General features: G+C 40.3%; 1 protein-coding gene across 3 annotated transcripts in view; it reads left to right on the top strand.

Annotated features, from left to right (window-relative positions):
* Positions 1-15,283, top strand: part of LOC309972203 (regulating synaptic membrane exocytosis protein 1-like) — a gene marked incomplete at both ends in the record, with an annotated part of 197,766 nt that overhangs the window by 63,726 nt on the left and 118,757 nt on the right. For 2 of the 3 annotated variants that reach the window (XM_082855772.1, XM_082855771.1), the window contains one exon: positions 10,808-10,888. The exons of the other annotated variant lie outside the window; for it this stretch is intronic. In XM_082855772.1, coding sequence (XP_082711898.1) covers positions 10,808-10,888 — 81 coding nt within the window. The remainder of the gene's footprint in view (positions 1-10,807; positions 10,889-15,283) is intronic. 3 annotated transcript variants of the gene reach the window in all.

Here is a 15,283-nt window from a genome sequence, read left to right as displayed (position 1 = left end):
TGGAGTTGTTGTGAGGATGACATGTATTCATTCGTATAAAGAGCTTAAAAGAGTACATGCAATAAATGCTCAATAAATGTAAGTAGTTATTATTATTACTACCATTATTGATGAACAGGCTGACTAGCTTTGGGGTTGTGATGTAGCATTGGGCACAGTGCATGGCACAGAGCTGGTGTCCTGTAAGTGTTTGTTCATTGATTGCAAAGATGTCATGATCATCAGAGCGTCCCAGCCAGGCCTACGGAACACGCTTCCATGTCGTGTCCTATTTCCAAAGCACGCATTTCCTGAATGTCTTCCCAGTGCTAAGGCTGCGGCTATTAAACAAAATTTCTCATCCCTACAGAAGGACCAATTTTTCTAGAAGATATTGGTGAAGGATAAATGAGAGTCCTTAGCCTGGAAGGCTTCCTAGTGTTCAGTGCATTTGAGTTGAATTTAGAAAGTACTAAAAATGAATGGAGAGGGAAAAGGAGGCATATCACTTTAAGTAAGAAATGTGGCATATGGAATGGAGACGGAAGTGGCAAAATGATGTTCCAGAATATTGAGATAGATGTACTTGAGAAACAGGCTCTGTCAGGAATTAAGAGGAAGAGATTAGTGAACGAAGGCGTGTGAACGAGGGACCCCGGAAGTAGACGGCGGTGTGTGTATTTGATGTGGGCGGGGATGGGAAGCCCTCCTGTTAGCAGGAACAAATGGCACTTGAGGAAGACTGAATCGAGCAATAACGCCAAGTTAAAGGGGAATAGTAACACTCTCCCGGTCAGGTAAGTGAAAAGGGTCTTCATTCATTCTTTCATTGAAGAGAGAAAATGACTTCGGAAGTAGTAGACATAAATGAGAACGGGCAATTTCTAGACCTGCTTCAAAGGCATAGTCAGAGGACTCGATGCTTCACTGGCCATTAGGGAAAGTAAGCAGCCATAGGGCACCGAGATTGCAGACATCAGTAATGGGAGTATTTAACGGATGACCAGGTAGACCTCGCGAGGTGTTTCAGTCTAATAGGAGGGGGAATATGAATTTGGTATGTTAGCCTGTTCTGGCTCAGTTGTTAGAAAGGTTTTTAGGTACATACAGATTTCAGACCTGATAGATAGTGGGAAGTGAGGGCTGGAAATGACAATTCAGGAAGCATCAGCCCATTTGAAGCCACAGTAATGACAGTCCTATCAAGTCAAAAGGGCTTGGAGAATGTTCGCCCTTATCAGTGAGGAATGAAAAGTCCTAGTCGCTTGATTATCTTTCCAAATCTCATACCTTTCATATTTTTTCTAAATATCTGTTCATATTTTCTTCAGTTTGGTTGAAAGGGAGGAAAAAGTAATTTCCAATATGTTTTAATTTTCTCACTCTAAATGCCAAAAATGTTTAGAGCAAAAAGCAGTCACATTCAGGTATTAATTAAAGTTCCTATTGACATGCTCAAGTGATTTGGTTTCATCCTTTTGTCATATTTTAAGTAAAAGAAGCATCATGGCCTCTTGACAAAATAAAGACACATTCATTTACCATAGAAAAGGAATATTGCATATTTCTTATACAGAATGTTCATGTTCATAGTAGTTCATGGACAATACATTTTCATGTCTGGTTGAGTCCAGTTTCTCTCTAACTTTCCAGGCAGGTGAATCAGTTGAGAGAGTAGTTATAATTAATTGAAAGCAATGCCTGAAATATTACATTAATGCCTTTCCAAGTTTCATTTTTCCATTTTATTTTATCTGTTTAAAATCAACTTAAACCCCACGAAGGAACTATTATGGACCTTTTAGTAGGTATTTATTTAGCTATCCGGCTCCCCATGAGCAAGGAGAGTGAATGCCTGTGGAGAAATGGCATACAAAGAACTACCGAAAAATCATTATTTAAAGAGCTATGGTTTTGTGTTACAAATAAAAAGCAGAAAAATCGTTAGTTGTAAAGAAGCTCTGGCAATAATCCTTACAAATACCATTCATCTCCCTTTACTACCAAATTGCATCCTTTACCCTGGACATTTAACTGTAGGTAACCATGATCGGACAACTCCCTATTCTTCTAGGACCCTGCAATGTAGCAAGAGGATGTGAGGTGCTAAGAACTTGAACTATTCAATTACAGTCCTGTGCCTTGTGCTAAAACGTGAATGACAATGAAATAATATTTTTGCTCAAAACAAAGCACTTCACAGATAGCATGTGGTTTTTGAAATGATGAGTTGTGCTTCTAAGAAGAAATGGTGATATTGTACAAGCCAATGTGTAACTTGGGTGACAGCAAGTACCATACGTGACCTGTGACCAGATGACATGGCCAAAGGCATGCGGAATGCCTAGCTCAGCTCCTGACCCACTGTAGGCACTCAGAAATGTTAGTTGATATTACTTTCTGTCCTTTTCCTGTCCTGTTATTGCAGTTTTCATATCTGACTAGGTTTCCATTTCTTGAAATTCATCTTGTTTTGCTGAATTGCCTTTTGGATTTAACGAAGACACTTTTCACTTACCTGACTCTCTGAGTGGTACTATTCTCATTTAACTGGGTGTTGTTATTGCTGATCCAACAGTCTCTCTCACCTCAGGCGTTCAAGCCAGAGGCTGTTTGTTTAGGTGGAGGGACCACCCTCCGCCAGGCTTGGGATGGAGCCAGCAGTTAGAGCAGTGGTCCCCAGCTGGGCTGTAAGGCGCAGGGGTTGGCTGTGAGGGGGTATTAGGACCTATTTATGAATGGAACTGAAGTACTAAAAGCTGTCAACGATTTCCCCTTTAAGATAACCTTACGTTGGTTCCAAGACGTTTCCCTGATACTATCATCGTCACTCACTTTTAGACCAATATGCCTTCTTTAGTGGAAAACAAAAACGGGTGGGGCTTTTTTGTGTGCAAACTAGAGCCTGTGACATGGTGTTCCCCAGAGAAGTACCATCATGGGGGCAAGAGGCGCAAAACAGGCTGAATTTCTGGATTCAGATGATGCTTCCTCTCTTGCTAGAGAAAATCAGATATCATGGAGTTTTCTGCGGTTCTCTCTTACTGCTGTGAACTGTCACTCCCAGTTGAGGTGGTGGTGGTGATTTTGCTTTTGCTTTTTTACTCACTCTGAAACTAAAGGACCAAGTCTTCTAAGCAGGCTTCAGATGTGTTTACCTAAATAGCTTGAGTAGACCTGGGTCAGTGGGAAAGAGAAGCAGATGGAGTAAGAAACACGGCAGAGTCTGCTCCTCCCAGATCTGTCCAGGCTGCTTCCTGCAGGACGGCTGCACTGTCAGGAAGAAGGGAAGAGAGGCCCCTTGGGGCTCCACTCAGCAAGTGAAGGAGGAAATGGCCAACTCGTTCCTGCTTGTAAGATGTGGTAGCCCTTCTCACTAGTGAAAACATAAATGCTGTTGCCTTGCTGCTGGGAGATGGGTGCTTCTTCGAGCCTTCTTCCCACCCCTGGCATAGGTAGGAGTGAGGAGGGAGTTCTGAGCAGAAGTTTCTGCCTCTAGGAGAAGAGTTAAAAATAGGAGGAGAGGTGGAGAGACGATTTTCACTCTCCAAAAGCTTCTCAAAATGAATCTCATGGAGCGTTAACCTGCAAGAATCTTTTCTGGGGGGAAATGGACACGACGGTTATGGTCCAATGAAAGGTGGCAATTTGGGAACAAATCCCCTACCTGTTTGATTGCCATCCCTCTGAGTCTCCCAGCAACTTCCTTTCCTCTCTAAACACCTACCCACTCCCCGCCCCCGTGCCCCTCCCGTGTCCTCTGCCCCTCCCCCATCCCTTTAGCTTCTGTCTTTCCCAAAGCAAATTCCCTCACCTAGAATTGTGCCCATAGATATAGAAAACCGTCTTCCCTTCCTCATGCCTCTTTTCTCAAAACCCGCCTTTTGTCGACATTTGAGCAATTATCCTCACTCTCTATTTCCACATCACCCTCTTTCCCCTCAACCATCCGCCTTTCCACTGGAGCTCCTCTCTCTTTACCCTTGGAGGGTTCAGGACCTGCTGCCTTGACGCTATGGCTGCTTCCTGCCTCTGGAAGTCCCGTGCTTCTCACTAGATAGAGGGTTTTCCCCCCGCTCTGTGGAACGCACAGAAGTCGTTCTCTCTTGCAGGTTTAGGGGAAGGTATTTTCTGGTGATCTTGATTTTTCGAAAGTTGTGTTGTATTTTGCAAGCAGCAGGTGACTGTTGGAGAATGCACACAGATTAGTAAGTAGGAAATTGTCAACAGGATGGCATGCGGGGGATGGTAGCAGATATAAATCCAAAGGTCTGGAGAAAGAAACTGATTGTGTTAACAGAGAATAATAGCTTGGGTAAAAAGAGCTTAATTGGCCATACTGCTTCCATATTGGAGGCAATATTAGGACCTTGTAGAACTAAGCCTGTAAGCATTCCAGAGACATAAGAGGTGATAAACAGGCAGGTATGAATAACCCAGAAGACCAAGGACTTGACCTCTTGCCTATGATTTTCCTTCTTATCAAAACTTAAAAAATTTTTATTGGAGTTGCTTTACAATGTTGGGTTAGTTTCTGCTGCATAACAAAGTGAATCAGCTCTTCATATACATATATCCCCTCTTTTTTGGATTTCCTTCCCATTTAGGTCACCATCTTATCAGTCTTTGAAAAATTTGTTTTTCCAAACTTTAAAATCACCCATTACTCTCTGTAGTGAATCTCTATCTTGTAATCACCTTTATTTCAGAATCCTATACTTTTGTGTCTGGTTTGGTGAATAATTTCCTGGCCTGGTTAAGGGAGGTTTAATAGCCCTCACCACTCACTGTGAAAAATGGTTTCCCTTTTCTTATAATTAGGAACCTACCTTGCCTGTCCTCCGTGTCCTTTTTAAAATAAAAGTCACTCTTACGTAGCTTCTGAGGGTTCCCTGAATACACATCAGAGGTGGACCAGGCCCTGATGATCTGTGATTAGTACATCTGGCTTTTCAGAATACCAACATCCACTTTCCCCTTCTGGTAGAGAATTTTCACTGTCTCGTCTTCATCTTAGTGGTAACAGTCATCATACTGATTGGTTCACTGTTAAGTTGACATGAATATGCAGTTTTTAAAATTCATTTTGTAAAATAACATTTTTCAGCTCTTCCTCTTTTAGTATTTGTAAGTGGAGATGAGAAGATCACTTTTGATGACCTCCTTTGAAAAACATTTTTGAAAAGATTTTTATCAATTGAATTATATGTGTCTCGCAAATGATCTTTTAAATCTCTTTCGCTTTCTTGACTCCTTTTCTTATATAAACTGTTTTTCTCTATACCAGATGACATGCCATGCATTTCACATTCCCACTGGTGTCAAGGTCACTCTACATTTCAATTTAGCCAAATTGACACCCTGCTATCACCATTGTTCTCCTGGAGAATATGGTCTTGCAATAAACACTAGAATACTGTTTCAAGAACACTCAGTTATGTGAGGTTATTTGAATAGCTTCAATAATGTACCTAGGTCATGAAATCAGTGATATTGAAACATATCAGAGGATACTGGACTCTGTAACTTCATGATTGATTTTTATTAGTTTCCATTTATCTTTTAAGTATTAATGTCAGAACGCTCCTTGGAATGATGGAAAGGACATTAGCTTTGGTACCAAACAAACCTGGATACAAATCTTGGCTTCTTAAAATATCAACATTTTCCAATTATCACTGGAAAAATAAATTTAATCTCTTAGATTTTAGCAGTTTTTCTTCATCTGCCAAATGGGACAATTGCATCTCCTTTGCAGGGCAGTGTGAAGATTAAATAAGATATTATCTAAATATCTGTGGACATTTTAGTACATAATAGATGACAGTAAACAGTTTTTCTTATTTTCCTACCCTGTTTAGAAAAATCAAAAGAAAAGGGGATTAATTTTCTCTCTTTACTATTAAGGAATTACCTCATGTACAATTAATTATTTTAAAGTTTTATTTGATAAAATACCAGTATGCTAAATGTTAGATAGTGTCTCATTTGTTCAAAGCAATAATGTGACACTGAAGAGTGTTTTACACTAAATAAGTCTTTTTTTCTTGTTTGGAAAGAGAATGACCCTCAGTCAAACCATATAAAAACAAATTTAGTGGATTATTCAAATCATAAGATGTGTTGATCATGGATTAATCTATATTTTGCAGATATTTTATAGAAATATGCTGTAATCTTGCAAAAAAGCATTACCTAAATCTCTTGCAAATCACTGTGTTTTAGCATGTTAGAGTACTAACAGCTTTTTATCTTTTTATCTTATTCATTCATTTAACACATATGTAGTGAGTGACTATTACATCCTGCCCTGTGCTGGGCTCTGGACCTTTGTCATTGAAGCAAACAGAGATCCTTCCTCCTGAGCAGCTTGTATTTCAGCCTGGGTGGAGGCCCCGGGGAGGGGCACATGTAGTAAGTAGTAGAGCAAGGTGAAGGGCACTGAAAGTCTGGTGGGGGCAGACTGTAGTCATAAGCAGGTAATCAGAGTAGGAACCACCAAACACTGATGTTTGAGCCAAGACTGCAGAGAGGTGAGGGGGTTAGTCTTACCCGTATCAGGGAGGAGCATTCCCAATGGAAGCAATGGCTGGTGCAAAGGCCCTGAGCAAAACCAAGCCTGGTACATCTGAGGAAGACCAACAAGAAAAGGCCACTGCAGCTGGGGTAGAGTGAATGGGGCGGGGAGTGCTGGGGAGGGGATAGTAGGAGAAGAACTCTGGGAGTTACAGGAGGCCAGATTATACTCTAAGGACTCTGGCATTTTTTGTAAGTAAACTGGGGCACTGCTGCAAGATTTTGAGCAGAGGAGTTACGATCTGATTTATCTTTCCAAAGGGTCTCTTTCAGGCAGCCAGGGAGAAGTCTATTGTGGGAATCCAAGGAAAAGACCACACTGGCCCCATCAGGATGGCCATGGGGGACAGAGGAGGAATGGACAGACTCTGCACATTTTTGGACAGGAGAACCTTGTGATGGATTGGACACAGGTGTGAGAGAAACGAGGCTTTGAGTCTAAAGCTTTTGGCCTGAACAGCTAGAGAAACCTATTTACAGTCAGCCAAGATGGTGATGGCCGTGGAGGGTCAGGAGTGTGGGGCAGGGTGGATTCCAGTTGGAAATGCTGATTCTGAGAGGCCTGCTAGAAAGCCAAGCAAAAGTGTTGTGGAGACGGTTGGATGTCAGGAGTTAGAGAGGGTCAGGCTGGAGACAGGAATTTTGCAGATATTTGGGTCCTTTTGGGTAATGTCTTTTGGAAGAGGAGTCCGGAGCGCTGAATGAGAGTTTTAGAAGCAAATGGCTGCTTACAGAGCCCCTGAGGTCTCTTCTTGCCCATTTTTCCTTGTTTCTGTGTTTTTGATCAGAGATCAGCAAATTAGAAGATTGTGTATTTGAAAAGTGTTTCATTCCCTCAAGCACACATACACTTCCCCCAGCACTGTTTATCGTCTCCATCAATGACAGGAGAAACCCGAGTAAAATCCCAAACCCAAAAGATGTGAACAGAAATGCAAAGGTGGCATCATCTATGTGACAGCTCACTGCCCAGTCACTAGACTCCTGACACTGTCATCAAGTTCAGTTGAGTTAAAATTTCATAAAATAGTGAGATTTTGTTTGTTTGTTTTTTAGTTTTTGCAGGGAGGGGGAGGCAGAAGGGGGCTGGTGACTGCAGGCACCAAAATGGAAACTCAAAAGAGAGAAAGTAATTATGTAAATTGTGTTTTTCGAAGGCATTGAGAATTTTTCACTCACATACTCTTAAGTCTCCGCAAGCACATTTCATTCCTGTCTGGGGGGATGAAAGCGTTGCCGCGGCCTCGTCTGTGGGCTTGCGGCCGGGCAGGTTTCTCTGTGTGTACGTGCAGGGAAGAGTGGGCAGTTGGCAGCCGTTCAGCCTTGATTGCAGTCATTCATAAAACCCAGCCGCGCGGAGGGCGGAGTCAGGGGGAGCTTCCCTGAGATGCTTGCAGGATGCCTCATTTGCATAAATCCTCAGTGATGCTTGAGTGGTGAGGGATGCTCACAAGCGCTTCCAAGGCTGTGAAGAGTCCACATCTGATAACCCCCTGAATAACCGAAGACGTTGCAAGAATAAGAGGTCACCACCTTGGACTCCTGGTCTCTCCATCCATAACCGTTCTGGGAAGTTGGCATTGTGGCCTGTCTGTGGCCTCCTTGAGTCTGTCTGAAGGAATAAATCATACGTAGGAAAGACCCTTGATCACCGCAACCTGCTGACATAACACTCTTGTGTTTCTTAAAGTATGAGGGGTCCGTGTTATTATAATAAGTCTAATGCCTGGGAGAGAATGGAAACTGCTGGAGCTGAACAGTTTCCACATATTACAACTGGCAGCACCATTATGGTTTATCCCTCAAACCGCAATAGGCCAGACACAACAATCCAATTACAACTTGAAAAAAATGCTCATCCACCCAGGCTGACAAAATTCTGAGGAGTGCATTGTATTATTTTATGTATCTTGTTCTGAGTGTAGGTATTTTTCCTTCTCTTTCTCTAGAAGCAATTTCAGCTAAAAGAAGTCAAATTAGAAGTTGTAGGAATACATATTGCCATAGTTTAGAGCTCTCTCAAATTGCTTGAATAACTAGCAATCTGAATCAATCAAACATCTTTCTCCATGAAAACAGATTCAATAGCTAGCTACCTCACTCTGGAACTGAGGTTAGGATTATAGGTCAGTATGAAAGATATGTTTTTTTCTTGTTTTTTAAAAATAAAATATATTAATTAATTTAAGTAAGTATATTTTAAATTCAGTACATTTAAATTCTAAGTATATTGCTTTTGAGTATTGGTGTGTTTATTCTCATTATCCAATGAAACTTTAAAGTTCAGAAATACAAGTTTTTACTTAGAAGATTCTATAGCATGTGCAAACAGGTGAAGTATGCCAGCTATTATAGTTTTAAAACAATACCACTGAGTACTTGAGATTAGATGAGAATTTCCTTACATAGACATGGTCTTTCACACACACACACACAAATGTGTTTTGCTTAGAAACCTACCATTCGTGCTGGCTGACATTCCACATTTTTTCGGAAAGAGTTACTTAAAAGCATATTGAAGGAAAACTCTAAGTGACAGACTTCTTTTTTTCCCAAAGCTTTGTCTAAATACCTGAATCTTTAGGGGAAGAAAAAAAAGAAATGAACTAAGACAGAGGTTGCATATGGTTTCTCATAGATATAATTCTTCAAATTTTTTTCCAAAGTTGGTGATATTTCCGATATTTTCGCAAACCAGTGCATGTAGATTCAACATACCGCGTGGGCTGTTTTTAGTTGAGTGGGAATTGCTAAAGATTTCCCAGTGCTATGAAATGTAACTTCCTGAGCGCTGTACTGGTGTAAGTTATATTAACATTTCAGAGCTCAGAAACCCTGGGGTATTACTTCTCCCTGGCAACTGCCTGCTTGAATGTTCTCTGAACCCTGCTGCCTGAGTGACCTTCTCCTCCTTTGACTGGTGACCAGTCCATTAAGAGTTTAGCACTTGCACTAGACAAACACTGTGTTTCTTTCCTTTGAGCCCAGGAGGGAAGGCTTTGAAATGGCCCTGTTTTCTTTTCTTGTCACGTTACACATTGATTTCTAAGTCTCACTTGATCTTGTTTGGAATGAGCTCTGTGTGTGTGTGTGTGTGTGTGTGTGCACGTTTCCATGCATTGTGTCCACGATGTTTCCCTGTATCATTTCTTTCAGAAGTGGAGAATTTTGCCGTGCAGCTTTTAGCTCTGGGAAAGCAGTTTATCTGCCACTGCCTCACCCCTGATCCACTTCTGGAATAACATGACTGGCCTTAAACATCAGCAGGGTAGTCAAACCTCCAAGGGCAGTCAAAGCTGCCATGAACGTTAACCAGGTTCATGGTTGAGAATGCTGTGTCCTAAGGGGCTTTTCCATGTAGCAAAGTCTGAGATGTAGGGCCCCAGCTTTATGATCAGGGCTTCCCTATTCAAAGCAAGGTTTGTTTCAAAGCTTTTGAAGTGAAGGAACATCTGAGCCATCCAAGGACAGCCTCAGAAGGGGATGTATTCTTGTTTATGCCAATGAATCTCTCCAGCACTCTGTAAGCCCTGTTGACATGAGGCTAAAGGCATCTCCTCTTGCTGCCCTTTGGAGCTGTGATCCATCCTCTGCATTTATTTATTCTTTGATGGAGAACATAAGACGCAAAGACCTTTTCCTGTTTATTTTCACACTATGCAGGTATCTTCTCTATTTATTTTACCCACACACGCATACATACACACACTTATTTATGCACATTTCCTTCTGACTCTTCCTCTTTTCTTAGCTTGAAGGGATTTGGAACTTGGGGGGTGTCTTGAAGGCTCTCAGATCTCTTTTTTCATAAAGAGAAAGACCTGTGTATGATAAAGGGTGTGAAACAAGAGTCCGTATCTTTTAGTAAAATAGCCAAAGCCACAGAACGTCCTGCGCGTTTTAAACACAACAGCCGTTCCTATGTTTAAGCTGTCAGATGTCTTCATACAGTGAGGCCAGAGCTTTTAGTAGCCTTGCTCCTATGGGGAAGGCTGCTGACGATCATTTTATTGGTACTAAAAGGGAAATCCAATACCGAGGCCAGCACGGACTTCATCTGGGTGTAACTGAGCTCTTGGAAGCCTGAGTTGAAGGTTTCCAACCCCCAGGGCTTTCCAGGGACTCCATGTTAACATTAAGGGGTTTGCAAAGAGTTTCCCTTAGACTTGTTTTCAGTACCATGTTTAATTTCCAGATGTTTCTCCCCGTTTTATAATTAATAGTGCATTGTGCTGTCTATCATGCGCCCCAGGTGTGTGGTCAGGGACATGGTGAAGCCTGCTGCCTGCAAAACCCCAAGAAATGTTGAACACCAGCCCCACCAGCCTTCACCGTAAGTATGGCATTGGTTTTATTGACTGAAAATGTCGTCTCTTACACACATCACTGGTTACATATGTATTCATTTACACTGCATGCGGGTGTACAAACTGTGGCTCCTCTGGGGTCTCTGGGGGGTAAAAAGCTACTATTGAATTAGATAAAATGATCTGGAAACAGGAGCTCTGTGTATCAAGCATCTTTATTAAGTGCTGTTTCTAATGTCATATGGGAAGCATAAAGCTAATTAGAGGAAAGAGACACAGTTTTTAGGGCTCTAGGGTGTCAGAAATTCTATACATTTTGTATTTAGAATGTATGTGGATCGGAGCCTAAGACTCTAGGAATATGGAGAAAAGATACAGAAAGGGCTACTTTCCTTGTTGTGAATAAGGGAAGTACACAGGTAGTTCATGGCCAACCTCGCACTGGGTCATTTAAAGGTAAGGGACAATCTAAAAGAGGGATGGCCCATTGGTTTTGTTTTTGTTATTGTAACCCCGAGTGTGGATACGTGAAGGGTTAAATGACCAACCTAAGGGAACTAGAGGAGAAACCAAATAAGTAAACTATGTTGAAAATGTGGATTTTGATGAGATGACACTTGAAGAGCTTTAAAATTCTGCGGAGTAGCAAGATATATTCAATCTTTTGAAAAGAATTATGCTCCTGGTAAGAAAAATTAAACATTTCCTGAAAATGTCTCAGCAGTGCTGTTATAATAGCCATTACAGCCAAGTAGTTACTACCGGGGAAATGTCTCCTTCCAAGTTTTTTTGCAAAAGCCATTGAAGAAATGTGTCTTGAGAGTGATTTTCTATAGGTTTTTTTTAGCTGTCTGAGAATTCTTTGAAATAAAACCAAAATAAAGTAAGAAGATTGTCAAAAGGCTATGAGAAGAAAAGTAAATTTTTGTAATTCTTTTGCTATGTCGTTTTTATTCCCATTGGCAAAGACTGAAATTAAATACGACGTTTAAATGCTTATATTTTGTATGTTACATACAATCACAGATTCAAAATTATTTATGTTTTAAGATAAAAAATTTTGGTAAATAAATTTCAAGAGGCTCCATAGATGGGTTATAGACTTTATCTCAATACGTATACTCGAATATTGTCTTCTACATTTAGTCAGTACTTTTCAAGGAATACAAATAATTTAGATTTAGCCACAGTAAAAATGATTTATAATTACATTTTTTAAAGTTCTAAGTTGGAGGAGATACTCTTAATGATGTTGCCATTTTTTTCTATAAATGTTCTAGCTACAAAGCGTTTTTCCTGATGGTGGAACTTTGGTTGATAATTCATAAAAAATGTAATGATCCCCACTTTCCATCTTACGTTCTAGGCATTAGAAAACATTTCACTTACATTAGGATTCAAGCAACTTTGGGGCAAGTTCTTTGAGGAATTAAAGTTGATTTTAAGATGTGTTTTATTCCACATATTGAGGTTCCATTTTAATTGGTCCCACTTATTCCAATGTCCACTTAAAACTGGAATTATTAGATGTGAAACAGCTATTGGCATCCTTGCCAATGAGACTTTAGATAATGTTTTTTCTTACTTTGTTTCTGCTCTCCGTAGACTTTAGTTGTGGAAATCTTGTTGTAACTTACCATGCACCTAGTGGGACTTTCCTGGTGGCCCCTCTGAATAGAGTGGCTGAGAAGAAGCAGCTGTCATCTTGCTGGATCCTCTTTTCTGACAATCCCTTCGCTCACCCTATTTTTGTTTAAATTATGATGATGCACTGATGGATTTTAATTAGTCAGATTTGCACTGTGTGTGTGTTTATATAAAATATATATTACTTACTTTGGCAGAAGTAGGGATAATGGAATATGAACAGGATGTGGACACAGCTGGAGATAAGCAAGTCAATTAATAGACTATTGCAACAGTCCAGAGAAGGTCTTGACCTACAGGAGTAGCAGAGGGTGTGGGAAGGAAACATTTCAAGAGCTTAGTAAGAAGGCAAACAGGCAGTGCTTAGTTGTCAATTGAATATGCTTTGTAAAGAAAGAGCTTAGGGGGCTGTCATTTAAATGGTTTGGTTGATTGAGGACCGCCAGCTGAGATAGGAGATAAAAAAGCAAGTCAGGCCTATGGGTAGCTGGGCAGTGAGGAGTTCAGATTGTGATACGATGATTTGGGGCACCCGTGCATTACCTAAGGGTACCTGTCGAAGAAAAAGTTGGGTACGTGAACCTGAAGCACTCAGTTAGCTGGGGAACTAGATAACATCCACAAAGGGTACAGAGTTGGAAAAAATAACAGAGCGCCTGGGTAAAACCAATGCTTAAGGAGTAGGTGAAAGAAGAAGCTCCCCTGGCTCAGCTGAGAACTAATGGTCAAAGAAGCAGGAGAAACCACGGTGGTAGAAGGACTCAGGAAGGATGCCCAACAGTAGCAAATGCCACAGAAAATCAATAATTTAAGAGATAAAAAAAATGTGCATTGGATTTGGCCACAGAGGGGTCATTGGTGGCATTTGCCATAGAAGTTTTAGCATATAAGTGGGTGGAAATACTCTATTTCTATAGGTGTGACGAGAAAATGAGAAGTCCGGAGAAGGAGATGTTGATTGTGCATAGTGAGTAGGAAAACAGAGATAGATTATTAGTGGGTGGATAGGGAGTAGGGTGACTGTACTTGGGTCACTTGTATCTTCTATTTTGCAATTCTAGGTTGATGGCTGCACATGTCAATATACTTTATATTTTGATAACTGTGTGTGTAAACTCTTGGAAGATTCTTTTTTCAGTTATTAAAATGTCCCATATTTTAAGCATGCTGCCTAAGTTGTCATCACTTAATCAAAGTAATAAATATACTAAAAACATTAGTGGAGTTCAATAAATTGAGTTTGATGGCTGCTATTCCTCAGGTATAAGATGCATAGATACAGCAGTTCCTTCCCAAGTTGGGGGCAGCATTACGTAATCCACTCAATGGTATTACTACATGATATCTGCAACATTAGAAGTATGTTTAAAACAGAGAAAATGATTCAATCTCCTTGGGGTTGACGGGGTCAGAGAAGGACTTTCAGAGCCTGCGATGGTTCATATGAATTTTGAAGGATGAGTAGTTGAATAGGAAGCAGTTTTAGAATACGGTCTCCAGAAGGAGGAAACAGTTGCCTGGAGGCCCCGAAACATCAGCTTGTGGGGGATGATTTACAACATGTACTCACTGCTGAAGCCTGTGAGCGTCCACGTGTGCGTATCTGTATGTTGTCTGCTCGTGTGGGTGAGAGTGCGTGTGTGACGGATGGTGAGTGGGAGAGAAATAAAGGATTCAGAGGGTGCAGCGCCGACATCTCTGAAGAAGAGGACACTGTTCTAACTTGGAGGACATAAGCTACATGTTGGGTCCTGTCTTTGGTTTTATTTTTAATATGATATTTGAAAGTTGACATAACATTATGGGGTTTTTGAGTTTTTCAAAGTGATCATGGATTTTAAAAGTCTGAGAAACGTTTGTCTACTCATCAATTCCAGCCATGGATAGAAGCAGGTCTAAGCAGGAGAGGTAGGGGGTAGGGCAGATTTGAGAATGTTTGCCAGGTGGTGTAATTAGGGTACAGTGATTCATTAGCTGTGATAATACAGCAAAGTGAAGAGGAGATAACTCACTTTATCTCAAGAGATTGAGTGGATGTGATCATGTCAGGAAGAGAGTTAATTTAGGCAGTAAAACTAGTTTAGATTTAGCATTAGATGTATGTATTAGTGTCCAAAGATATCTCTGATTGAAACATCCAAAGACAGTTGGCTATTCATACCTCAAACTCAAGACAGACTTAGATGAGTTATACTAATTTGTGAACAATTACTTTATAATAAAACCATTAACATAAATGAAATACCACGGAGAACTATACTCGATATTTTGTAATAACCTATAAGGGAAAAGAATTTGAATATATATATATATATATATATATATATATATATATATATCTGAATCACTGCCATAAGCCTGAAACTACTACAACACTGTAAATCAAGTATACTCCAATAAAAAATAAAATTAAAACATATTTAATAGAAAATAGTTTATGATAAATTTAATTTAATTTCAAAGTTGTTTTACAGAGCTTAAAAAGTATGTCTTCTATAAGACTAATTTTATGTCTCCAAAAAGTGAATTTTAGAAATAACTTCATTATTAAAATACTTTAAGATTAAAAAAAAAGAAGTAGCACAGGGAGAAGGTGTCAGTTTGAAGGAAAGAATGGAAGGGGCAGGATAGATAACATCACAGGACAAAGAGAAAAGGAATTAAGTAAATTATACAAAATCAGACAAGAACAAGCTTGTCTCAGTTTTCCTGGAACTTTCCATGTTTTACTGCTGAAAGTCTCATGTCCTGGGAACCCCCCTCAGTCCTGGGAA

The sequence above is a fragment of the Leucopleurus acutus genome (genome assembly GCF_964270905.1).
Source record: "Leucopleurus acutus genome assembly, chromosome: 15".
Taxonomy (NCBI): Eukaryota; Metazoa; Chordata; class Mammalia; order Artiodactyla; family Delphinidae; genus Leucopleurus; species Leucopleurus acutus.
Note: the sequence above shows the minus strand (reverse complement) of the source record. Positions and strands in the feature narration are given on the sequence as shown.